At 36.7% G+C, this 26961-nt stretch overlaps 2 protein-coding genes across 2 annotated transcripts; both read left to right on the forward strand.

The window, feature by feature from the left end:
• The first annotated feature begins 8763 nt into the window (after nt 1-8763).
• LOC130463397 (uncharacterized) lies at nt 8764-9460 on the forward strand. Its single transcript, XM_056832517.1, has 2 exons — nt 8764-9031; nt 9182-9460. The coding sequence occupies exons 1-2, from the start codon at nt 8966-8968 to the stop codon at nt 9458-9460; spliced, it is 345 nt and encodes a 114-aa protein (XP_056688495.1). The 5' UTR covers nt 8764-8965.
• Nucleotides 9461-21805: 12345 nt separating this feature from the next.
• On the forward strand, nt 21806-26488 carry LOC110777264 (uncharacterized). Its single transcript, XM_056830565.1, has 3 exons — nt 21806-22370; nt 23163-25187; nt 25263-26488. The coding sequence occupies exons 2-3, from the start codon at nt 23178-23180 to the stop codon at nt 26046-26048; spliced, it is 2796 nt and encodes a 931-aa protein (XP_056686543.1). The 5' UTR covers nt 21806-22370; nt 23163-23177; the 3' UTR covers nt 26049-26488.
• Nucleotides 26489-26961: the final 473 nt, after the last annotated feature.

Genomic DNA, 26961 nt, shown 5'->3' on the forward strand with positions numbered 1-26961 from the left:
TACAAGTAACGATATGTCTGGAATTAATGATCAAAATACATATGATGATATCGATGGTTTATTACATGATACTTTTATTGAGGTGGAAGAAGGTTTAGATGGAGATCAAGGTGTTCCAAGTGAGCCAAATGAGGAGGCTAGAAAGTTTTATAAGCTAGTAGAAGAAGGGAAACAAGAGCTTTATCCGGGTTGTAAAACTTTCTCAATGTTATCCTTCATAATCCGTTTATTTCTCTTCCAGGTCCTTAATGGCTTAAGCAATGCGGCCTTTGGGGATCTCTTAGAGGTTTTAAGAGAGGCGTTTCCTATGGCTCGACTTCCAAAATCCTATAACGAATCTAAGAATATAATCAAGGATTTGGGTCTTGATTATAAAAAGATACATGCTTGTCCCAACGATTGCATTCTTTACAGGAAGGAGTATGAAGGAGCTGATGTTTGTCCCAAGTGTGAAACATCAAGGTGGAAGTCTAAGAACGTCCCTGCAAAGGTTTTGAGGCATTTTCCTTTGAAGCCTAGACTCCAAAGACTTTTCATGTGTTCTAAAACAGCTGAGTCAATGGTTTGGCATGATAAAGAGCGAACAAAAGATGACAAAATTAGACATCCAGCAGATGCACAATCTTGGAAGGACTTTGATGCGACGTATCCTGACTTTAAAAAGGAACCAAGAAATGTTCGACTAGCTCTTGCCAGCGATGGATTTAATCCATTTCGAACTATGAGTGTTGCTCATAGCACATGGCCTGTTGTGTTGATTAATTATAACCTTCCACCCTGGTTTTCTATGAAACCTGAATATTTTATGCTGTCTTTGTTAATTTCGGGCCCTAAGTCTCCTGGAAATGACATAGATGTTTATTTGCAACCGTTGATTGATGAACTGAAGGAATTATGGGAGTATGGGGTTGAGACATATGATGCATTTAAAAAGCAATCATTTCAATTGCATGCTGCTTTAATGGGGACGATAAATGATTTCCCGGCTTACGCTATGTTATCTGGATTGTCTACTAAAGGAAATTATGCATGTCCTAATTGTAACCATGATGTGACACCGAAATATTTGCCTCACAGCAAAAGAAATTGTTATATGGACACCCGTAGGCTTCTTGATGCAAGTCATCCATGGCGAAAGGATAAGAAATCATTTAATGGAGAAACAGAGGATAGGTGTGGACCTTCTCCGTTATCAGGCACTGACCTAGTAAATGAGTTAGAGAACTTTGTAAATGATTTCGGGAAACCAAAGAAAGGTGGAGGAAGTAAAGGTCCATGGAAAAAGAAACCAGCTTTTCTTCAATTGTCATATTGGCCTAATATCAAATGTCGTCATAATCTTGACGTCATGCATATTGAGAAAAATGTTTTTGACAATATTGTTGGCACGTTGTTAGACATTCCAGGAAAGTCTAAGGACCACAACAATGCGCGTCTTGATTTAGTGGCCCTTGGCCTAAAGCCACATCTCCACCCTTATCTTTCTGATGATGGCAACCACATGTTATTTCCACCGGCACCTTATACAATGGGTAATGAAGAGAAGGATTTGTTCCTTAAAGTTATTAAAGAAACAAAGTTACCTTCTGGGTATGCATCGAATATAGGGAGATGTGTACAAGTTAAAGAAAGAAAGTTTGCTGGTTACAAAACTCATGATGCACACGTTGTGCTTCATCACTTGCTTCAAGTTGCTGTTAGAAAAACATTGCCAAAAACTGTAGCAGTACCTTTGATTAGATTGGGTAATTTTTTTCGGGGTATATGTAGTAAAATTGTCGATCTTAAAGAATTAGACAGATTAGCATCTGAAGTGGTTGATGTAATTTGTCAATTCGAAGTGATATTTCCTCCTGCTTTCTTTGATATTATGATGCATTTACCCGTTCATTTAGTAGAGGAAATCAAATTTGTTGGACCTGTGCAATATCGATGGATGTACTTTATTGATAGGTATCTTGGTAGGTTGAAGTCATATGTCCGAAATAGGAGTAACCCCGAAGGAAGCATAGCAGAAGGGTATATGATGGAAGAATGCTTGACTTTTATTTCTCGATATTTACGTGAAGCTGTAAACACTAGACTGGACAGAAGATGTGCTAGGAATTTCGAGGTGGCTGATAGGGATGAGGAATCATCTATTTTTCCTAAGATAGGATATCCTCCTGGAGGAAAAGGGAAAAGAAAAGGGAAGGGATTTACTTTGGATTTACAAAGTTTGAAGCAAGCTCATAGATATATCATCTTCAATTGCGGCGATGTTACAGTGGAAACTTATATCAAGTAAGATGTTATAAATATTTTTTATTTACTTCATTTTTATTTTAATAATGACTTATACATTTTTTTTCTTCAAATTTAGAGAACACCAAACTTGGGTGAATAGCCAGGGTCGAAAGCGTAGATGGGATACCGCACAAAGTCATAGTAGAGATTTTATTGTTTGGTTTCAGGAAAAGGTTCAAATGGAACAAGTTAATGGTGACATTTTTTGGTTGTCTAAGGGTCCTAATCCTAAGGCCAGGAGGTACACTGGATATTGTATTAACGGTTATAAGTTTTACACAAGAGAGCGCGACTCAAGAATAAAGACCCAAAACAGCGGAGTCACTTTAACAGCCTTGACTTCAAGTTTTGCTAGCTCAAGAGACCGAGATCCTGTAGATGGAGATGTTACCTACTATGGTGTTATAGAAGAAATTATTGAATTAGACTTTTGGTCTCAATTCAGTGTTGTGTTATTTAAGTGTGATTGGTTCCTTGGTAATGTCGATGAGTGTGGGCTTACATATGTCAATTTCAAGAAGAAATGTTCCAAAGATGATCCTTTTGTATTGGCTTCTCAAGTTCAACAAGTTTACTTCTCCCAAGATCCAGTTGAAAATGATATTCAGTATGTTATGCAGGATGTTCCAAGAGATCTTTTTGATTTTGAGGAAGAGCTTAATAAGGAAACATATTGGGAGGATCCTGTTGATTTCAATTGTAATGGCATGCCTCATGTTAATGCAAATGATATTCATGCAAGAGCCGGTGGTGAAGTTCGATCTATAAACATAAGTGATTTGTTAGATGTTCCGGCCGAGCCTGAAGTTGACTCTGACCATGGTGATACGGATTGGGATTGGATGCTTGCTATTGAGGATATCCCGATTCCTGAGTCATAGGGGTTACCTAAGGATAACCAATCCAATCAGTTTTAGTTTCTTTAATATACTTTTTATATACTTTTTTGGTAATATTTGGATAAGGGAATGCGTTTGAACCTTTTAATTTTTGTTGTTGAAGATACCCCAAAGATGAGTTTGAACCTTTTGATGTTCCTGGTCTGCTTAGTTCTATTTTTTGTGCTTAGGTTATTTTTAGTGCTTAGTTTTATTTTTTCAGCTTCTTTGTTGAGTAATGTTCTGCCTACTTATAACCTAAAATGTTGACTTTGTGTGTTTTGTTCCAAAATCGACCATGCTGGCTGCTGTTTTCTGATTTGTTGTTTATTCCGAGTTCTTCGGTTCTGGTAGTCAGGTCCGCCTGCTTACTTAGTTCCGCTTTTTTGTGGTGGTTAGTTATAATGTACTACTAATGTACTGATGTGTTTTGATATTGTTTGTATAGCTTTTAGGCTAGCTTGCAACTTGGTTTTGTTATTGTTTGTATAGGTTTTAGGCTAGCTTGCAACTTGGTTTTGTTATTGCTTCCAAATTTATCAATCGAGTACAATAGCAGCACATCCATAAACTTAATGCAGCAGCAATTCTAATGATCATTTACATTTTCTTCTCAAATGCCCCTGTTCTAATTTAACCCTGATGCTTCCCCCTTTCCATTATATCATGAAAACAAAAAAAATTATCATTTTGTTTGGAATTTTTTGTTAAAAAGGTCACAGTATTTTGTGGATTTCCTGAAAATTAGTAGGCAATCTACCTCAAATATTAGTTGGAACTTAGAAGGCTGACAATCAAGGCATTCCAACAGCATGACAGACTTAGACCTAGTAACTTTGGAAACTTGTAGAATAGATATGCTGCAGACACCAACTACTCAATTGCCCTGCTGAAAATCTATCATGGACTTTTTTAGTTCGTTTTTGCATCTTCTCCTGGAGTACACTAGTATTGCACTGAAAATTAAATTCTAATACTTCTTGTGCTGTGGTTTCTAATATTCAAAAATTCTAATAACACTAGTATAGCACTGAAAATTAAATTCTAATGTCTAGTTTCTTTTCTTCTTTCTTTATGCACTGTAATTGGTGCGTTGTATTTCTGTGGTAATATTACAGTCTCTGTGGCTGTCTTGAATTTTGAGATTTCTGATTTGTCTCTCTTTTGTGAAATATTCAGAGATTTTATTACATTCTGCTTGTGTCATGTCGTCAAACCATTGTTCTAAAAGGTTTACTTATTTTTCTAATATGGATGCCTACAATTCGTTTATTTTCTTTTCATCCCTCGAACTAATCTTTTGAATATTTGTTTGTTTTTGTTTGCATTATTGCAGTAGAAAATGGCAAAGAATGGAAACCAAAAAGCTGACAGAAGCTCAACTACAACTGCATTAGCACCGTATGAGAAAATAAGGTCCATGACCATAGAAAAGAATGCCCAAAAATTTAGAGACCTCGGGTTATTTGATATTGCTCTACAATGCGGGATAAAAATAAACGTTTTGCAAAAGGAAAGGAGAATGTCAATTGTAACCAAGATGATCAAGACTATGTACCTGAAAATGATCATGACTCTAATGATGATGAGGTGGAGATTTCTCGAGTGAAAAAGGTGGCAACTGAAGCCACAACCAATTCCGCAGCGAAATCTATACCAAAAAAGGTTTTACTTTCCAATTATCATTCTTCTTTTTTGTGTCTAGTGTTCTGAATTTCTGAATTTTGTTCTACTTGGTTCTGTTTTTGCTTGGTTCTGTTTTGTGCTTGGTTCTTTTACTGAATCACTTATTGGAGATCGCCTTAGTTGCTATCTCCATGTACCTCTCAAAGCTGAATATGGCTCCAAGTCAAGACATTAGACACTGCAGTTAGACTGCCAAAATCTGACAACAATTACAGATGAAATTCTATGTCAATTTTATAATAAAACAGACATAGTGTCTGCTAAAAATTAACCTGATCAAACACTTTAACAACTGAACAAGTTACAGACGTGCCCAGACATTTAGCCAATGTTCTACTCCGTATTATTTAACATCACCTAACACCTTGTATAAGCATGTCATTGCAAGGAACCCAAATAGGCCTCCCATCAGGTTCACCTACACACGTAGGAAAGGAAGAAAGAAACAGAATAATTAATTTAGTAATTATAGAAGGAAGGATACTTTAGGATTTTTATCATTCTGTTGAGTTTGTTAAGGGTTATGATCCCAACACAATTCTGTTATAGTTTTTGGGGTAGAATGTCTTTATAAGGGGGATGTATTGCATATTCAGGCATTCAGAAAATTGTAGTGAGAAGTTTATTCTCTTGGAGAGCTTCTTCCTCTCGAAAGAAGGTGAGTTGTATTGCTGATTATTCTGATCAATAATACTCCATATTTGGTTACCCCTATTACTGATATACTGTATTTTCTTCCTTTCTGATCTGATTTCCAGCAGTCATTCACATGAAAATGGATGTTGATAACTTTCTAGTTTGTGCATTAAGTGATGGTGCATGCCTACCTTCAATTCCATGTTTCAAGAATTTTACAAATATAAAAGGTGATGCAAATGATGGCATATACATTTATGATTACGTGAAATTTCAGAAGAAAATTAAATGCAAATGTATTTTAAGTAAGTGCCTTTATTCAATGACTGGCAACTAAAACAAACAAGACTTAGGATTAGTAATCACCACTTGGAAGAATCACAGGGATTTGGCGTTGTACAGAAGGAAACTAGGAAATGTCTGTTTAATGTCTGTTAAAAATCAAATTAAAAATCAGTATATTGTCTGTTTTGAATCAGTATACATAATGTCTGTTTCATGTGTCGTATAGTATTTACTATTGAAAACAAGTAACAACCAGTATTCTAGACTTCTAGCCTTGACAGGAAACTAGGAAATAAGGTTGCACCACTCAGTATAATGTCCTTATGTTTGTCACGCTCCACTCATGTTGCGTGTGTGCCAGACCGACAAAAAAAATTATGTTGGTGTTATTTTTGTTACTGACAATTTATTTTCTTGGTGTTAGAAGGCAAGGACGAGAGAACAACCACCTAGGAAGAATAAGAAGCAACCATTGTGCCCATCGATGGCAATGGATGATTTCCTTTTGACTAAACAACAAATGGATCCCGCTCAAGCACTATAGTTACAGCAAGAAGTGCAACGATTGGAACAAGACCGACAAACAGCTAGGCGCCCACTTTCTGCCATTGTTCCAATGGAAAACCAAGGAGAAAGTGATCTCTCACAACAAGGTTATTGTTTTCAAACACCACCTTTTTGGTTCATATCATATATTTTGTTCTTCTAAGTCTTATGATAAAAATGAATAAAAAAGGCGTTATATTGATGACATGTTAAGATAATGGGTGTTTCAGTGTTCTGTAACTGTGTGTCATGTGTCATGCAACAGCAAGCTGGAAACTATGGAACATTTGTTTTTTTAGTGTTCAGCTGAGGTGTGGAGCAGAATTCTGTGATTGATTGGCAGAGACAGAATGATAAGGGGGAGCATAATTCTGTGTCTTATTATTTTTTTAAATTACCTGAAGGTCTTAAACTGGTAGATGGGTCTTATTATTCTTCAGTTTCAAACCAGATTTTTTTTCTTTGACATGATTAGAGTCAGAAGGCAAAGCATGCAAAAGTTGTATAATCCACTATCCCCATGACTTTTTCATACAAACATTTATCTTAGTTAAAAAAGTGGAAACATACCAAGGCCGAAATCACCAATTTTAATGTTATTCCGAGCATGAAAGAATATGTTATTTGGCGTCAAGTCACGATGAATGATTCTATGCCGTGTATGTGTACTAATGGCAGGTCCTAAAAAGAAAGGCCGAGGCCCGACAAATTTGTTTGATGTCCATGCTCGCAAATGGGAAGACCGTATTGCTATTTATTGTAATGAGAAAGGACAACCAGTTGGACCTGAAAAGGCGAGGAAAGAGCTAACCAGATTCTTAGGAACCATTGCTCATGATTACAATTGGGCTCCCTTGACTTATACAAATTGGAAATCAGTTCCAAATAAGGATAAAATATGGGAATTCGTGAATGTAAGCTTCATTGTCTTACTTTACTAGCTCGATCCTTACACTTTAATTCTTTCCTTTTTATGTTATTTGTTATATTTTGATGTATAACAAAAAAATCATTATTTTAGAGCAAGTACATCCTTCCACCTGAATCTCAAGATTGGGTAATGGACACCCTTGATCAATCTTGGAGAGGATTCAAATGTGCGCTGAAAAAAAAACATTATTATAAGTATGACAATCTTGAAGATAGATTGAATGATGTTCCAGAAAGAGTGCCCGAAGAACACTACAAGACGCTCCTAGCTTATTGGGAGACGACCGCAGCAAAGGTACTAGATGATTATGATTTTGCTCTACTTTCATGCTCATTATTTGTTTTTTCTTTTGTTAAGCTTGGAGTCATATTAGGATGCTGCCTAGATATTTTTTTTGATTTTCTTTCGATTTTCTTTCATGTTTGGTATGTCTGGTACCCTGCTGGATATAACAGAAATAATGCTACTTAGTATTACTGTTTATACAATTTGGAGGGAGAGGAATCTCAGGCGTTTTCAGAATGTACAAACTGATGAATCTCTATTACTGAAGCAGATTCAGCTCAATACTTATATCAGATGCCTCCACTATCCTAAACTCTCTGGCTTAGTGCCTTAATTTTGGTCTCTGCTGGTTGAGTTTTGCTTCTGTTCGTTTAGTTGCGGACACAGTTCTGTTGCTTCTGCAGGGGCTTTTGGGTAGTGCTGGTCTGGTTTCAGGCTGCTAGCTTTGGCAGGCTGCAAATGTTGTTCTGTTGTGTCTGCATTCAGTTTTGTTTGTGTTGTCTTATTCCTGGTTTTCTCCCTGGATCTGGTGTTTAGGTGCAGTCAGTCTGTTTTCTTAGTTCAGCTAGTGTTTCTGCTGAGTGCGGTTTGTTTGCTGCTGGCTAGTGCTCTAGTTCCTGGTTCAGCGTGTGTTGATGGGCTTCTGGTTAAATTTTGTGTCCTGTTGTTGTTGCTTTATTGTTGTTTACTTCTAGGGATGCGGGTTGTGCTCCCGTAGCTTTTGTCTCTTTTGCGTTGTTTGGTTGTTGTGTTGGTTTTTTTTTCTTCCCTTTGGTAATAAAATATCTCTATTTTACCCAAAAAAAAAAAAACAAAAAAGAGCAGAATAGTGAATAGTTGGCTTCTTAAAAAATCATCAGATGTTTTTGTATCTTTTAATTTAAAGAAAAGAAAGGTTTGACTATATGATGAAGTGTCTTCATGGTGCATGATTACAATACACCTGCTCATATCCTCATACAACACTCAAAATATAACCTAATTCTCTAAAATTACCTGTTTCAAGATATGCTCATTATTTGTTTTTTCTTTTGTTAGAAAACAAGTTTGCAGAATTCAGAAAATCGTCGAGAACTAGACAACATGCACACTGTTGGTCCTGTTTCTTTCGCCATGAAGCATGAAGAAATGGTGCGATATGCAATTCATATTAAGCTTAATTATAATGGTTTTGTAATGAAAAACTGATATATTTTGTTTTTCTTATAATTCATTTCTTAGTTACGGAAAGATGGTGTTGCACCATCAAAAAGAAAGATGTTTGAAGAGACTCGACGACGAAAGGAAGGAAAAACATATGATCGGCCTTATGATGATACTGAACAGAAGATAGTAATTATTATACAATTCTTGTATTTTAATATACATACAAACTAGCTATTGTATCATACACATTGAATTAACCAACTTATTTTCTTTAATATAGCAAGCAATGAGGAAGTTGGAAGCTTTGCAAGATGGACAAAGCAGTGATTCTCGTAAGGATTCATTTGTTGAAGTAATGGGGAATACACGTCGGGGATCAGAACTGTTAGTTGGACGTGGTGTCACTCGTATGAAGCTGAAGGAGAAGAAAACTAGTACTTCTTTGATTTTACCAGAGGAAGTCATGGAGAACATTAAAACTGCTGTTATTGCTGATGTGCAGAAGGATATAAGTGCTGAAAAAGAAGAGTTAGCAAAAGAAAAGGAAGTCCATGCTGCACAAGTTGCTACAGAAGCTGCTGAAATGCAAAGAAAGTCAAAGGAACTTGAATTAGAGGCCTTAAAACTACAACAAATGCGTAGGGAATTTGAAAGTCAACAAGAGAATATTACTCTTGATGTGATAGCTCTGTCAATTGCACAACTACGCCAAAAAGATCCTAGTTTGACACCTCAAATGATTGAAAAGGCTATAGTGTCAGCCACTGCAGATGGTCCATAGCATATAGGTTTCTTACCTACTGGTATGTTTTCTAATTCATAATATTCCTTCTCCTTATTTTTGTGCACCTGTTCCACAACGCAGTATTTTGCCTTCAAAACGCAGGAATGCTAAATTGTGAAATAATACAAAGAACATCAATAATGATCAAACCTTAGTAGGTTTAGAAAGCTATCATATCAATTCATCAAGGCATGATATATGTTCATGAAATGATTGAAGGTGTACAACAATATGTTCATGCAATAAATTGACAAGTACATATATCTGATCCGGTGGACCAAAGATCAATGGGGTCCATAATATATGTTTGATCGATCCATTTTTGGAGTTGGGTATTCAATACTGGCCCTATTATTAATATGAATTATCTGTTTTTCCCTAAAATGAGAGTTTAGTATAGACGTATAGTTATGGTAGAAAAATGAGAGTTCAGTATAGAAATATAGTTATGGGAAAGTTTATTAATGTATAACCTGTGATTAGTGTGATAAGTCTGTAACCACTTTCTGAAATTCGTGTCTATACATTGAGCCAAGTATATAAAGGAGTACGTACTCCGTAATATGATACGGATTAATGTGATATGACCACAAAACTAGCTAGTTGTTGATACGAATGATGTATCAGGTCATTGCAACTAAGCAAATGCAAGAGAATGTTGTTAACTTAACTTAATCGTTGGTAAATGAAACTGAGAATAGAAAGTATATGTTTTGATTCATTTATGTTTTGGCTTTATCTGTTGAAAGACGAGTCCATGATAATTGTTTGGATGTCATAAACTGATAACTTTCAACTGCTAACAAATTTGGCCCTTTTTTTATGGGGCAGCAATCACTTGGGTTTTTTTCCAACTAAACAATTGCCCCACTCAGAAAAAGGAATGAGCTTTGAATGGTCCTAATTGGTAATTTCACCATGTACTTGGACGATTTCACCATAATTACTCCATGAATGTCCCTTCTGTTTTGTGCTTTAGCATAAATGCCATAAGGTGCTTATCGCCATATGGGCTGTTGATTGGTGCCTACTGTGTTTGTGAAATGGCATATAGAACCAGTTTTAAGGACTGCATGAAGTTGACCTCTCTTTTCTTTTGTTTTGCAAAAATCTTAGCTTGTTGTATATCATAGGTTGCCTATGTAAACTTATTTGGTTAACAAGTTCATTCCTATTTTTTAAGGTTTATCTTTTGTCATTCATGTTGAGCTTTTTTTTTCTTAAATATTTGGATTTTATTCATTGATATTGAATTCTTATTAAAATGTTATACTTGATTTGTTTGTTGTGCAGGATGGTGCATATAGTCAAGAAGTATGAGCTACTTTAAATATGTGGAGATTTATAGGGAACATAAATATTAGACAGGTTTTAAGAAATAAAGCTAACGTATAGGGATTATTGCAAGATTATTTAATTTTAATGGAGGTAGTTTTAGAACATTTTTTGAACCATTCAGACAATTGTAATAGATATTATTATTCTTATGAATTTACAAATTTTTAACTTATTTGTTATGAAAATCTTATTATATGTAGTTGACATTTATTACAGGTATATGGATAACTAAATCCATTGAGAATATAGCTATAGATCAATTGAATACTTTGTATTACAGGTATATGGATAACTAAATCCATTTGAGAATGTAGCTATAGATCAATTGAAAGCTTTGTATTACAGGTATATGGATAACTAAATCCATTTGAGAATGTAGGTATAGATAAATTGAAAGCATATAAACTCAATTTAAAGCGTTGCCATAAGCTAAATTGAAACCGTTGCTGTAAGCTCAATTGAAAGTGTTGCCATAAGCGCAATTGAAAGTGTTGCCATAAGCTTAATTGAAAGCGTTACCATAAGCTCGATTGAAAGTGTTGCTATAACTAAAACTAAAAGTGTTGCCATAACTCGATAGAAAATGTTGCTATAGGTACAATTAGATGTGTTACCATAAGTGTAAGAAAGTGTTGCTTTAGTTTTAAACTCCAACCAACAACCAACTAATAAGTGTTGCCTTAAGTTAGCAAAAACCGTTGCCTTAAACGTGTAAATGTTGGCTTAAGTTGTTGAATAACTGTTGCCTTAGGTTAAAAGTGTTGCCTATAAAAAGCGTTGCCATAGTTAATTATGGCAACAGTTTATCATAATTGTTGCCTAAAACCGGGAAACTGTTGCCATAAAATTATAGCAACGCCCCCTATTGGTAACGGTTTTTTAACCGTTGCTATAGGCCTATTGCAACGGTTAATTGATCTATGGTAACTGTTTATTGCCGTTGCTATAAGCCTATTTTGTAGTAGTGCGTACACTACCATTTGACGTTTGTCGTTAATGTTTTCCTCGTGTATTTTTTCTATTTTTTTTAAATAGTTATGTGCATTTGCTACATTAAATAGTTGTTCTAGTGGTGTCCACCAACGTAAAACATTAACAACAATCGTCAAATAATAGTGTTAGTTAAACAAAACAAACTTATAAGCTGTTAATTTTTATTTAATTTTTGGGTTTTTTTAAGATAACAATTCACGAAACCTCCTTTATTCGGAGAAAATACTAAAAAAAACACGTATAAACTCGATAATATTTGGATCAATTCTTTCACTCTAATGTTTACCCAATACTACCAATACGACCAATCTCGTCTTCAATCTTTATATGTTATTCTCTGATATACGGTGTACTGGATTTTATACAACTATTTGTTTCCCAAACCTTTTTTCCTTGGAGGTATTTTATCTTTGATATAAGTATCAGTATATTAACCAACAAAGGGTTTCTCTCCCTCTCTCTCTAAAACCTATGCCTTCTCTCTAAACCTAAGCAAAACCCTAAATCAGCCGCTCTCCTAGCCTGCTAGCGGGTGGCGCTAGATGGTCGCCGGCGAGCCTGCTATCTAATCCAATTAGTTTTTTCTTTCACCGTGTTAGTGTTTCTGGTAAGGGAGAAGAAGAAGAGCCAAGATTGTAAGTTTCTACCTCCCTTTTTCGGATTTCTTCTTGCCGAAAAACTCCTCATCGGAGCTGATCTGTTGTCGGTTGCGAGGGTTTCCCCCTACCTTGCTCGAAGAATGAAGGTTCGTTTGGGGTGTCGATCTCAGTGTTTAGAGGGTGGAGATTAATTTCGATTTGGTTTTAAGGTTTGGAGCTCTCTAACCTCATATCTATCTCGTACGCCGTTGTCGGAAAAACGCCGGTAAAGGTAAAGCACAGGCTAGGGTTTCTATTTTGTGGAAATTAGGGGTTGTCGGCACTCAGATCTGATTTGGAGGGAATTCCGGCCAATCATAATTGGAGCGCCTCCCATCGCCGTCGCCTTGTGGTATCAGGAAAACGCCAATCTTGGCGATAAAGGGGAGGGAGGATTCAAATTGGAGCTTGTCTGACCACCGTTGTCTTGTGGTGTCGGGAAAATAATCATGTCTTGACGATAAAAGGTGAAAGATTGGTCGATCTTCTACTTTAGTTTTGATTTGACTTTTGTCACGGTGTTGTGTGAGTGAGTTCACCAGTTATATTTTTGGTTTAATGGGTGTAGGATTGTCTGTGCTTTGTTTCTTCCTAGTCTTAGTTGTTGGTCCATTAATGTGTTTCTGTTGGGCCAGCTTGTTTAAGATACCATTGGTTTGGTTCTCTCTGTTAGGTTGGTTGTTTATCCATATGAGGTTGTTGTTGCTCTGGTTAAAGTTTGGTTTCCAAACTCATGGTTGGTGTTAGGGTGTTCTATGTGGGATGTTGACAGGCTTAAGTCGTATCACCTAATCAAAGATAAACCTAACATCACTAGCTAGGTAGCAAGGGAAGTCAGGATCGAATCCACAAGGAAACAACGTTCTTTCTATTACTAAGAATAAAATCTAGACTATTGCGAACAAGAGTTTGGTTGATTTGTGTATTAAAACTACGACAGTAATAAAACAAAAGGGAATTGAGATATTAAAAGATCTAGGGCATAGGTTCACCAATAAACAACAATCCAGAATGATAAACAATCGATAACAATCAATAAAACAGTTAATTAGACTAGCATGCTCTCTCGAATCGATACTAATCATAGACTTAGAATTAACGGGCTCTCGCTACGTATTAATTCCAATTCTACCTATTGAAACAAACATAAACATCAAATTGCATCTCTCGAATCTTTACTTGATATTGCTTGACTAATACAATTAAACCTGCGCAAATCTAATTGCATAGTAAATAAAGCCAATCAATAGGAATTAACTATAATACCAACAATCAATCAACATTCAATCATCCCTTCATATTAATTCATGGATCCCCAAACCCTAGAAAATTGACTACTCACTCATATTAACAATAAACAAATCAATTAATACTATTGAAAACATGATTAAAGCAAAATAGTAAATCAAAGTAAGAAGCAATACCTAAATGAAGAACAATGAATAATGAAAGCTTGAATTTTTGATTGAAATTAAAAACTAAGTGTTGAAAACAAATTGAGAGAATACTAAGTAAGAGAAATAAACTAAGTGTTTAGACTAAGGAAAATAAGGTGTCAACTAAAATAATAGGGCTTAGTATTTATAGTTTGCCCAAAATAACACTAAAAAACTAGAAATAATCTCGCGAAAAACCGCATCGAGTTGACGTCGCCCAATCGGGCAAAAGGCCGCCCGATCGGGCATTCTGCTCGACAAACAGGTCGATTGGTCGAAATTCCGCCCGATCGAGCGCGCGTTGAAACTGCACGATTCTCTATCTTCAAAACGTCATATCTCCTTCATTATTCGTTGGAATTAGGCGAGTGACCACTCGTTGGAAAGCTATTGAAGTATAGTGGACTACAATCATTTTTCTACTTCTTTCGTTATTCGCTTTGCTTCAAAACTCTTCCAACTTAATGTTTGTGCTCTCGAAAGTACATAATCTCTTATATTGATTTAAATGAGTAGGAAATGCACAAAAATATGCTAATTCCTACAATGATGAACTTGAAACTACAAACACACTACAAGGAGCACATCAGTACTAAAAATCGCTCCGAAGAGCTCATTTGAGATCAAAAAGTACAAAGGGACGGGGGTAAAAACACTATAAAATATGAATATATAAAACTCCCCCAAGCTAGATCTTTGCTTGTCCCTAAGCAAAGCAATCATCGATGGATACATAAATTAACTTCACCCCAAACACATCTCAAAACAATGGATACGATTCAAGGTAAAATTCAACAAGCATGCATCAATGCCAACCAATCAAATCCATTCGACCACAAATCCTCCCTATCAATCATCACGCAGAGCGAACCACAAGTGCACAATGGAATTCAAGACTAGTGCTCACACACTCTTCACTCATTTATGTGGCGGGTAAAAGATGTACCCGTTCGCTCTTCTCCCAATATGTATGTGAACAATGCCCTACCAAACTCACAACACTCGTGTGTTTAAAAGAACATGCACTCAACCTAATAGTCGACTCGGAGTATGTCATGTCATAACTTTCATTGATAAACAACTACTTTCACATTAATATGACTCTATGCACAAAGGTCGGAAGGTCTTCAAATCTTGTAATGTTAGGCTTAGGTAAGGGTGCGGTAAATTTGGGTAAAATGTGAGCTTAAAGCCTTGGCTTTGGGGAGCATAAATCCTAGTAAAACCCATGATCAATCACAAGTGATGACCACAACTCTCCCACTCAATACATGATAAAACAAAAAATAAACTACACCATGCTTTCTTGCCTTCTTTCACAATTATAACCAATCATTCATAAAGATAAGAAATTACAAAACTTGAGTGAATTCATGCTTTGAAATTTTTCGAGCATAATAAATTTTCTTTTCTTTTCTTGCTCGATTTCTTTCTCTATTTTTTTTCTTTTTCTTTTTGGAGGCCTTCACATTTTCCATCCTTCTAATATCTTTCACTCTTCATTTTTTTTTTTTCAAACAACATACAAGATAAGAAGAATTTCCTTATTTTCTTTTTTCAACACCCAATTTGTGCTCAAAATGTAACACACTACAACTCCCTCACCTCACTTACTATTAGCTCCCCCAGGCTAGGCTTGAGACTAGTAACCAATGGGGCTTTCAAGGGCTTGTAATATGGCTAGTCACCGAATAAAGGGCACAGGCAACAACATGGGAAGAAAAGACGGGAACACATATATCTAATTTCATCTGAAGGCTACCTAAATAGAAAAATGCCTTTGTCCTCCTCAATGTGCATATATAAGAGTCATAAAATATTACTAACAGTTGCAAACCAATACTCAAAATCAACGACACACCAGGAAGCTATAACACATTCCTAACCAAATCAACTAGCCAAGCACCAAGTCCACAAATAGTTGGTCAAAGTTGACTCATGTCAAGCCATCAAAGTAGTCAAAAATCAAATCATGGCTAACATATCAACATTGCTTGTCATCAAATACCAAGAATCAAAACAATTTTCAATCAAGGGGCACAGAGAAGCATGGTTTTTGTATTCATCGGAACGTTTTTTTTTTCCAAAAACGATAAACTACTCTAGAAAGAAATAACACATACCTCCCCCAAGCCAAACTCAACAATGTCCTCAGTGCTTGAAGGAGTGGAGATCGAGGGTCTCAATCTTCATTAAGCCCCTCCGGCTCCAACTCTTATGTGCCTCCCGCAAAGAGATTGGTCACTAAATAACCAACCAACGAGCGCAGAAGCTTGTCATGCGCACTCGCACAACTTTCGTACAACAAGACATGCACGATAATCAACAACAACATTTGCATAAAGTCCGAATGAACTCTATGCCAGTAAGGAGTGGGATGCCTAAAGGAAGAAGAACAAAAAGAAAAAACAATAATAAAAGAAGAATAGGAAAAAAAAAGGAAAAGATAAAGTAGGCATACTCTCCTTTTGAAAGTTGTTTTTGCGGACTATTGATTCTTCAACCTCAGTGATCAATGAAATAGCTCTCTCTGTGTTTTGTCATTCATGGTGAACATGCTCTTCACCATATATATCTCTCTGCAAAGCATCCACCTCTTCTTTGTAAGTACTGCAAGTACCTGCAAAGGATTCACAAAGAGGAACAAACTCTATTGGGTCAGTGGGCTTTTGATTTTCGGGGGGAGGAGAAAGATCCTCAAGCAAAGGTTTTATAGGGAAAGAGAAGGGGAGTAAGACGGTGTAAACATGGCTAAGAATAACCCTTCTTGGACTTAGAATATGAGGGGTAGGGGTTGACACAACAACATTGGTTTTATCAACTTCAACTTCCTCATGGACTTGCTCTATAACATATGGCTTTTCAGCTTCAACAAAACCTTCATCCATTGATCCAACAGTCACATCATCATCCTCCAACTCATCCTCAACCTCCGTTATAAGTTCCTCCCACTCTTGGTTACCTATGGGTTCACTCAGTTGACCCCCATCCCCAACACTACTCGAATTATTATTTTCAATAATTTCTTGAATTTTTCTAAATCTCTCAAGAGTAGCCTTGTTAGCTTTAATAATCTCATTAGTAGCCTCTTGAGATCTAGTACACTGAATCTCAATCTCAGAGTTTAATCTTCTTAATTCCTCTAAGAAGCTATCTCTTCTTTCTAATTCGGGTTGAACATGATTGGGGAAAGGTTCACAATGATACACGGGAGGAGCAATAGTGGAATCACGAGGCAAAACATTGATATCCATGCAAAGGTTAGATAAGTCATTAGAATAGGCATGATTACCATAAACATTAGAATGCACCTCATTATAACAAGCATTCAAGGGAGAGGGGTAGAAACATGTAGATTATTCTCATAATTTGGAATAGCACATGTGAATGGCCATTTCACGCTCATACAAATCTCTTGCAAACCACATATAATAATCCAACATATCATCCAAAGACAAGGCTCGAAAATCATCATTAAATCTACTTTCTATCATATTCCTTGTATACTCATTTAAACCACCATAAGCAAAACCACAAGAATCCCAAATATTAAAATTGTGGTAACCAATAAAATCATTTAGTCTATCGAAATACACCCAAAAGGGTCATTTACAAATTGAGGGAAAGAATAGTAATCCATTTTTTTCAAAAATAAAAATAAAAATAATAAAGAAAGAAAATAAAATATATACATGGTCTCAAAGAACTGGAAATTCTCCGAGACTCAAGAAAATAATCTAGACCATAAAATTAGTAGCAGAAAATAAAACTGTTTACCCGACAACGGTGCCAAAAAATTTTACAGGCTTAAGTCGTATCACCGAATCAAAGATAAACCTAAAATCACTAGCTAGGTAGCAAGGGAAGTCAGGATCGAATCCACAGGGAAACAACGTTCTTTCTATTACTAAGAATAAAATCTAGACTATTGCGAACAAGAGTTTGGTTGATTTGTGTATTAAAACTACGACAGTAATAAAACAAAAGGGAATTCAAATATTAAAATATCTAGGGCATAGGTTCACCAATGAACAACAATCCATGATGATAAACAATCGATAACAATCAATAAAACCGTTAATTAGACTAGCATGCTCTCTCGAATTGATACTAATCATAGACTCAAAATTAACGGGCTCTTGCTACGTATTAATTCCAATTCTACCTATTGAAACAAGCCTAAACATCAAATTGCATCTCTCGAATCTTAACTTGATATTGCTTGACTAATACAATTAAACCTGTGCAAATCTAATTGCATAGTAAATAAAACCAATCAATAGGAATTAACCATAATACCAACAATCAATCAACATTCAATCATCCCTTCATATTAATTCATGGATCCCTAAACCCTAGGAAATTGACTACTCACTCATATTAACAATAAACAAATCAATTAATACTATTAAAAACATGATTAAAGCAAAATAGTAAATCAAAGTAAGAAGCAATACCTAAATGAAGAACAATGAATAATGAAAGCTTGAATTTTTTATTGAAAATTAAAAACTAAGTGTTGAAAACAAATTGAGAGAATACTAAGTAAGAGAAATAAACTAAGTATTTAGACTAAGGAAAATAAGGTGTCAACTAAAATAATAGGGCTTAGTATTTATAGTTTGCAAAAAATAACACTAAAAAACCGGAAATAATCTCGCGAAAAACCGCATCAGGTTGACGTCGCCCTATCGGGTAAAAGGCCGCCCGATCGGGCATTCTGCTCGACAAACAGGTCGATCGGGCGGATGAGAAAAGATCCATATAACTTCCAGGATGGCCGCCCGATCCGGATCGGGCGAAGCCCGCCCGATCGGGCGCGCGTTGAAACTGCACGATTCTCTATCTTCAAAACGTCATATCTCCTTTGTTATTCGTCGGAATTAGGCGAGTGACCTCTGTTGGAAAGATATTGAAGTCTAGAATCCAACCCAATTGGAATGACTTCATTTGGAGTTGTAGAACTTGAGTTATGATTAAAATAGTGGACTACAATCATTTTTCTACTTCTTTCGTTATTCGCTTTGCTTCAAAACTCTTCCAACTTAATGTTTGTGCTCTCGAAAGTACATAATCTCTTGTATTGATTCAAATGAGTAGGAAATGCACAAAAATATGCTAATTCCTACAATAATGAACCTGAAACTACAAACACACTACAAGGAGCACATTAATACTAAAAATCGCTCCGAAGAGCTCATTTGAGATCAAAAAGTACTAAGGGACGGGGGTAAAAACACTATAAAATATGAACATATCAGATGTCCTAATGTGGAAGATTTAAATAGGAATGTGGGGATTAGGTAATAGGTTGTTGGAGGTGATGTGTGTTAATATCATCTCCTTGTATGGGCATTCGTGGTCTTCTGGTGGTCGAGTGTCCAGTGGAGGTTCTGTTTTGGGTATTGTGTTGAGGAAAGGAGTTTTGTGTGGGAGGGGGTTTGGGTTTACTTGGGTCTTGGTTGTCAGGTCATCTATGAGATTAATAAAAGTTAATTCTCATTTTAGGTTAGCGATGACTGTGTTTGTCGGTTTCAAAATCTTGTATTTTAGCGCAGCTCCCCATTTTATGGGGGTTCATAGCATGCCTTTCGAGTCTCTTTTAGGGACTCATGCCGCTTGTGAGCAAATCACAAGTCCTTTGCAACCGGCTCGTGTCATTACTACTCTTCTACTCCTTTCCTTGGGTTTCAATTGTATCAGGTTATTAAAGGAACCTCCAGGTAATTGTTCCTATATTTTAGTCTTCTTCAAGAAAATCAACATGAATGGCGGCTTTGGCATGCTACTTGATCCGTGACGATGTAAACAAAGTCAAGTCAACAACTAGGAGGCCATCGGAGAAGATCTTGATACCTATTTAGTGTTAAGTAGTTTGTGTTTAGTGTGTTATGTAACCTCGTTGTTGTATTTGTGAGCTTTTTAGTTTATGCAATCTTAAGCCTATGTCCAAAAAAAAAAAAAAAATCAGTATAATTTTTTAAAAAAAGTCTTTTTAGTCAATACAAACTGACAAGTAAATAATTTGCTTTTATTTTTTTATTTTTGAGGGAACACTTAAATAATTTGTTGGATATTTTCTTAAAAAATTTCCATCCTTTAAATCCTAGTATTTGTCCCAATTGTGAGCCAGTAGGGCATGATCCACACCCACTAATTGTTGTATCGGATTCTTTCTTCAAGGCATGGAAAAATAGTTAATTAATCTCAATAGCAACATTCTTTTAGGATTAACCAATTACAAAGTAGTACTATGTTATACTTTAGTGAATCATATTCCTATATTCCCCCTTCGTATAGAATCAATAGTGATGTAGGAATATTCTCATTTCTTTTTTTTTTTAATTTCTTTTTTATATTTGTAATAATTTATCACGTAGCACAATTAATTCATTAAACTTTCGCATATTGAAATATTACATATTTAATAGTAGTGACTGTCTCATAGTAATAAAACTAGCATAATTTACCTGTGATGCACGTTTGAAATTCGTAATAACAATTTTGTAGAAAAATATATAACAACAGGAATTTCTTTACGTTAACAATTTAATCATTATATTATAATCGTATTTAAGCAAATAGATTAATTAAGAAATGAGATTACAAAGAATATTTTTCATCCTTTGTATATCTCCTATTTTTGTTCTTTTTTCCTAACACTACAAGAATTTGTATCTTTAATGACAACCTAATTACGACCGGTCATAAATCCTGTCGCAAAAACCTTTTTCGACGGGGCTAACAACCAATAAAATACGGGAACAATCATCGCAAACATCTTTTACGACGGGTTAACGACGTGATTTTCCATTAACGACAACCGTCTTTTATGACGGATTCGCTACAGGAAATCCCGTCATTAATCAACGATCATTGGCCTTTTGCGACGGGATTTCCCATCGTTAATGGTACAATTTCTTGTAGTGTAAATATGGGGTTAAGTATGGAGGAACATTAAATTTATACAAACTTTTGTATAAGGCGGTGTAAACACAAATTTACGAGTCTGCAAAAATAACAGAATCAAAATAATGTGAACAAAATATTTTGTATTGATTTTGTATTTGGGTACAATCTCTAATGTTTATCCACTGATTCGATCTCTACAACAGCAAGAATTTGTGGTTTGAAGGTAGAACGGCGTTTGTGCTTGTTGTTCTTCTTCCACCGAGATTTGATGTCAGACTTGTGTGCTTGGAAGCCGTCTTAGGGTTTTTCTGGAGAGTAGTAGGTTTTTTTTTGTATACTACGTTTAGTGTCCCCGAATGACTAGAAGAGAAATTTTTATATCCTCCTCTTAGGTTTAGGGTTTTCCTTTTGTGGATAAATGGGCCTCTTTACTTAAGCTCATTTAAATAACCCACTCCTATTAAATGAACGTCATTTATTAAAAATGGGCCTATTTGGTTTATAACCCAAATTAAACAATTTATCTGACATTTAATAATAGAAGTCAACATTTGACTTTTTCGGGACAAAAAATGATGATGTGGCATTCTTCATATTTTTAATGCCTACAAATTGCCCCCTCGGGATCGGTCACGTACACAAATATTTGAGTGTTTGCTCGTGGCCCGATCTCGACACTCGTTTACATTTTTTTTATATACTCCGAACTTCTATTTTTAAGAGTAGTATTTGATTTCTTGGCCCAACCGAACTTGACCATTGTGATGGCCCAACTTTTTATCTCCTTAGACCGCCCGTTTTTCTTTTACTGATCCATACATTTGAACTAATTTTTTGATCCTCGAGCAAATGAGTACAATGGGCCGCAATTTTCTTCATTGGAGCAGAATTTTTTGACTCACAAATTCCAACCCATATATAACACTTAACCTTAATGATAGAATTTCTTTTGAAAACCAATCATAAACCATTGATCAAAAGCTAAGAGTTACAGTTACTTGGAAACTCAATCACTTAAAGATAGTTGTCAAACCCCAATTTGATTTGCAGTAGGACTATGAGCTTGACTCAACTGGATAATAACTTTCTCCAATTTGACTAGTAGTAGGATAGATTTTCATTGAAAATATATCTTTATCCAATTTGACTAGTAGTCGGATTATGAGACAACCATAACTATAAATATAGTTCCATAATCTGTCACTTTTTAATCACCAACAACAACGTTCACTACTTTGATCGGAGACTCCGAAATTTGACAAGAAGCCTTGACGTTGCCACAGCCCCGACCCGAAGGAAGAACAACTCAGAGGAGATCAACACCGAATCGTCGTCATCGAATAACCCGTGAAAGAGGAACGAACCAGTGGACATCATCACCAAACCAACGGTCGTCATCGAATCGGTCCGAACACCAACCCAACGGTCGTCATCGAATAGTTCGTGAGTCTATGAAGGAGCCATCCTCGAATCGCTGCATGATTGAAAACACGAAGGAAGAACAACCCAGTAGAGATCAGCACTGAACCATTGCCGCCGTCGACAAGTCCTATAGAAGTCTTCCTTGCGTCGCTGCTTTCTGTCCTTGAGGTACGTCTTGCTACGCCTTCTTCAGCAATTTTGGACCTCTGAAGTATTCCGTATTTGATTTCCATGGTACTCTGTATTTAATCTGTTCGAATCTTTGTCGCAACTTTGCTTTCTTTTACTTGTGATTTGCGAATGATGATTGATGATGGTGATGGCCATGGGTGATAATGGTGGACCCAAAATTTTGCTGTTTCCTTTTTTTCTCTTGTATGCTGCCCATAAAAATATATAGGAAGTATATAAAATGATGATGATGATGATGATGATGATTTAGTTTTTTTTTTTGTCTTATTCACCCTTCCTCTCACGTGAACTGTACTCTTTAATTTTTATTTCCAATTTATTTCTCTTTTTTTTTTTTTTTTTTTGCTTTGCTTTTTTTTTTTTTTTTTTTTAATTTTTTTTTATATATACATCAATATATGTTTAATATATGATGATGATTGATAACAATTTGTAACTTAGACACCCCCTTTCTCTTTTTTTTTTTACGAACATGATGAATGATGATCGATAACAGCAACCCCAAACTTGAACTTGCTCCCCCTTTTTTGTGCGGTCGAACATAATACAACTGCTTCCTGTAATATAATCTGTGTACTTTCTTTTAATACCGGGTGTAGTTCACAGTAGTAATCACTGGCAAAGTTGATACATCGTTGATAATAATCTGTACTACTTTGTACGATCAATATTTCAGATATGATGTCTCCGTTAAATATTACTTTGTTAATTAACTGCATCGTCAAACATGCATCAACTTGCACTTTTTTTTTTTTGTTGACTTTGTAGGAACAAAGAGTCACCATGGTTTACTTCAAGTATCACAATACTCCTGGAGAAGAGACTTTGTCACTCATGGAAGATGCTAATTCGGTCGATGGAGCGCACTTTCGTTCATTTCCTCCTGTGATTGGTCCTTTTGCAAACATCCATTCTTCTACGGAGTTCTCGGGCCCGAAAAGCTGGTACAAGGAGAGTCGTGATGTTAATGCATTTGGTGGAAAAACACCTAATCCTGTCCTTGTCGCTTCACATCACCGTCCCTGCGATGATGCGTGTTCTTTCCAGACATTATCTACGCGTTTGTCCCGCAAGGAGACCAAATGGAGTTCTAGTCCGAAATTTGGAGTCGAGCCAACATACATCCCTCTTTACTGGGAATGGTTAGAAGATGTCCTGCACCATTCCAGACGCACACTCGCTAGCACCCATATTCTTGATGCCGTCTATGCTTCTATGTACATCTACAAATGTAATTCTCCTGTCATGCAGGCTTTTTGTGAATCCTGGTGTCCTACGACAAATACCTTGCACACTTCAGTTGGAGAAATGTCAATCAGTCTTTGGGATATATACGACCTTGGTGGGCTTCCCGTAACTGGCCTTTTTTATGACGAGGTCGTCCCTTCTGCCGTTGAATTGGAAGGCTCCGACGATGAGCACAGTCTATACCTCCCTTACAGTTGCAAATATTTGTTCATGGCTTTGCATTATCTTTCTGAGAAACACAAGGTGACAACAATAACGTTCGAGACTTGGTGTGATTTTTGGTTTCGCGGTGCATCAAAGTATTTCTTGGCATCTGGCAACAAAAAGTCTGTCCTTCCAACACTTATGAAAGACTTCAGCTCCTTTAATGGTCCTCGATCGTGGAGTCATAAGATGTACGAAGCCTTTCGCATCCTACGGATTCCTGAAGCGCATCATCGACAAACATATTTGGCTGCCTTTCTCTCATGTTGGCTTTGTGCCTTTGTTTTGCCGGTGTCAGATTTGGGTTGCATCCGTCCTGGATCTTTCAAACCTGCGTCATTTCTTGCAAGTGGAAAAGAGACTTCTTTGGCGATCCCTGTTTTGGCGAGCATCTACCACGGATTGAGCAAAATTTCGAATTCTCCTACCCCCGGCAAACATCGCGAGTCCTTCCCTGCACAATATGTGTATGCCTGGACCGCTAAGTATTTTCGAAGTCATCACGTCGTCACCTACGATTTTGTTGGTGCTCCCCTGGTTGGAATTCAAGGCCTTGACTCTGTCATAAAGTCTCCAGATGCTAAATCGCTAGTTTCTTCGGGTAAGGATTTCAATTGGCTTGCTAACTCAATTTGTGGTAATTCAGATGAGAAGCGTGAAGATGACAACCATCAACCAAAGCAATTCGCAAACTTCTTCATTAGCATGCGGTCCTGTTTTCTGACCTTGAGGTTCGACAACAACTACGTGGTTGAGCCATACAGTCCTCATCGATTCGGTCGGCAATTCGGATTTCACCAAGATGTGCCAGGCGAATTAGTAGTCCAGACACAAAACATCACCCGAGAGCATATGTACTATCTTTTTCAGTCCAGCATTCGTCTGCATACTAGGGCTACTTTTTTGGTCCCTTGCCGCACGTTTAATGCCCAATCTCGAGTCACTCCAAGCTTCACAACATGGTGGAATTCGGTCGTTTCTTTAAATGCGGCTTATGCTTCAAGAACTCCTAGTCCAACAAATGTCAGGTCTAAGAAGAGAAAGGAGAGAAAGGGCGATGATCTTAACACTTCACCAAAAGACAAAGCTGCCAAGACTTCGGCTGCACCTCGCAAAGTTAGAGTCAGATTGCCTAAAAGTTCCACGATATCCTGTCCGCCCAAGGAAACATCTTCGAAATGCAGGGACGAGAGTAGAAGACTAGCAAGCAGAGTTGTAAGTAATGAACCTTCCAATGACGAAAATGAACCTTCCGATGACGAACACGCAGGTGAACCTACAATTCTGGATGATATTTTCGCTGAAGATTATGGCCCTGAGCTATCGCCTGAAGAGATAGAGGTTCATTTCTTTACTTTGACATTCTCGTTTTCTTTTTAATTACTATTTTAATCCCCTTTATTTTTCACTTTTCAGAATCTTCAAAGCGATGCGAACATAGCAGTAGAGCTTACTGCTTGCGAGAATACATTTGTCTCCCTTCCTGAACAACAGTTCATTGATGATGTTGTCATTGATACTGCGCCAACCACAAGTGTTTCTACTGCTTCGACCGAGTCTCCTTCTTTTAATGCTCAAGACATGATCACTAAGGCGACCAACAGGGCGGACCGATATGCTGCAAGCTTGATGATTAATGAAATAAAGGACAAGTTGATGAAGACTCCTTTAGCCAAGGTTCATGAACTAGCGCAGGAGTTTGAACAGGTTTTCTCCTATGTTCGTGATAAGAAGATCGACATCTCTGCAATCGAATCTTTTATCAAGGGGTATATTGGGTGCGGTTCTCAACTCCACCACGTTCGGCTAGGGAAACAGGGAGATCCCACTCTCAATGACTTGGAGCAACGATCTTTGGAGATAGAGACGAGCGTGCAGACAACTACAATTGCAGGGAAAGCAGAAGAGGAGCGAATGCAAGCTCTTCATAAGGAGATAGATCAGATTCAGCAAGAACAAGCCGAACATAAAAGGAAGCTCAATGATTTAGCAGAACGAGCGGATAGACTTTTGCCTCTTATTTCAGAATCAGAAGAGAAGTTCCAAGGGTACGTCATACAGAAGAAAGAGCAAGAAAACTCACTCCTCATCATGAAGGAGAATATTGTTGCTGCGAAAGAGGTGGAGGCAAAGCTAGCGGAAGCTGAGAAACAATTTGGTGTTGCTCGTGATGCTTTGCAAGCCTTCAAATTTGAACCGTAGTTCCGCCTTTCTTGTTACCATCGTTGCACTTGTTTTCTTTTAATTCTTTTTATTTTTTTTTATTTTTAGAGACCAATTTGTTTTAAGAATTCCAAAAATGAAATGAATAAGACTCGTCATTCTTCCTGTCAAAGATTTTTGTCATTGATTCCATATTCATTCAACTCATAGGAAACCAACATGAAATTTTCATTTATTTATTTAGCCGTTCACAGTTTATACTCTTGCGGGCCAGGAGTAGTACAAAAATGGGAGAGATTTTTGGTGTGGCTGGACTTAAAGTTAGTGATTCCTTCAAGCTGCCTACGTACTTATGAAATGAATAAATTCACTCCATAAGATCAAGCCAACGTAGTTCCTTAAAAGCAAAAATAATTTCTTGATTTTTTTTTTTTTTTTTTTTTTTTTTTTTTTTTTTTTCTGACGTCGTTTGCTGACGTCATTTCCGGTTTTTTTTTTTTTTTTTTTTTTTTTTTTTTTTTTTTTTTTTTTTTTTTTTTTTAGTCAGTTGCAGTTTAGCCTCGTGCTTAGGAGGTTACAATGTTGCACAACTTCAAGGGTAGTAACGCTTCAAAAATTTGCCGTTGATAGGGCCTATGCGCAGTCCTTCTGCATCAACGATCTTGTAAGCTCCATTTGTGTAGACTTCCTGGACAACGTAAGGACCATCCCATTTCGATGCAAATTTATTTCCCGTTTTGCGAGAAACAATGATCGGTCTCTTGATAGCAAGGACCGTGTCTCCAACTTTGAAAGACCGTACTCGCACCTTCTTGTTGAACGCCCTTGTCAAACGAGCATGGTAGCATTCCAACTTTTGTTGCGCCTCAAGCCTCTTTTCGTCAAGTGCTTCCAACTCTGCCAGACGAATCTTAGCATTTTCTTCTTCAGTGAGATTTTCCTGGATTGCCAT

The sequence above is a fragment of the Spinacia oleracea genome, chromosome 6 (assembly GCF_020520425.1).
Source record: "Spinacia oleracea cultivar Varoflay chromosome 6, BTI_SOV_V1, whole genome shotgun sequence".
Classification (NCBI taxonomy): domain Eukaryota; kingdom Viridiplantae; phylum Streptophyta; class Magnoliopsida; order Caryophyllales; family Amaranthaceae; genus Spinacia; species Spinacia oleracea.

Bases quoted from the DNA above. Each gene is read 5' to 3' on its own strand.
- LOC130463397 (XM_056832517.1), top strand. From the start codon at position 8,966: ATGAGGAAGTTGGAAGCTTTGCAAGATGGACAAAGCAGTGATTCTCGT. The intron at 9,032-9,181 runs GTAATGGGGAAT...GCTGATGTGCAG, and splicing joins GTAAGGATTCATTTGTTGAA to AAGGATATAAGTGCTGAAAA.
- LOC110777264 (XM_056830565.1), top strand. From the start codon at position 23,178: ATGGTTTACTTCAAGTATCACAATACTCCTGGAGAAGAGACTTTGTCA. The intron at 25,188-25,262 runs GTTCATTTCTTT...TTCACTTTTCAG, and splicing joins TATCGCCTGAAGAGATAGAG to AATCTTCAAAGCGATGCGAA.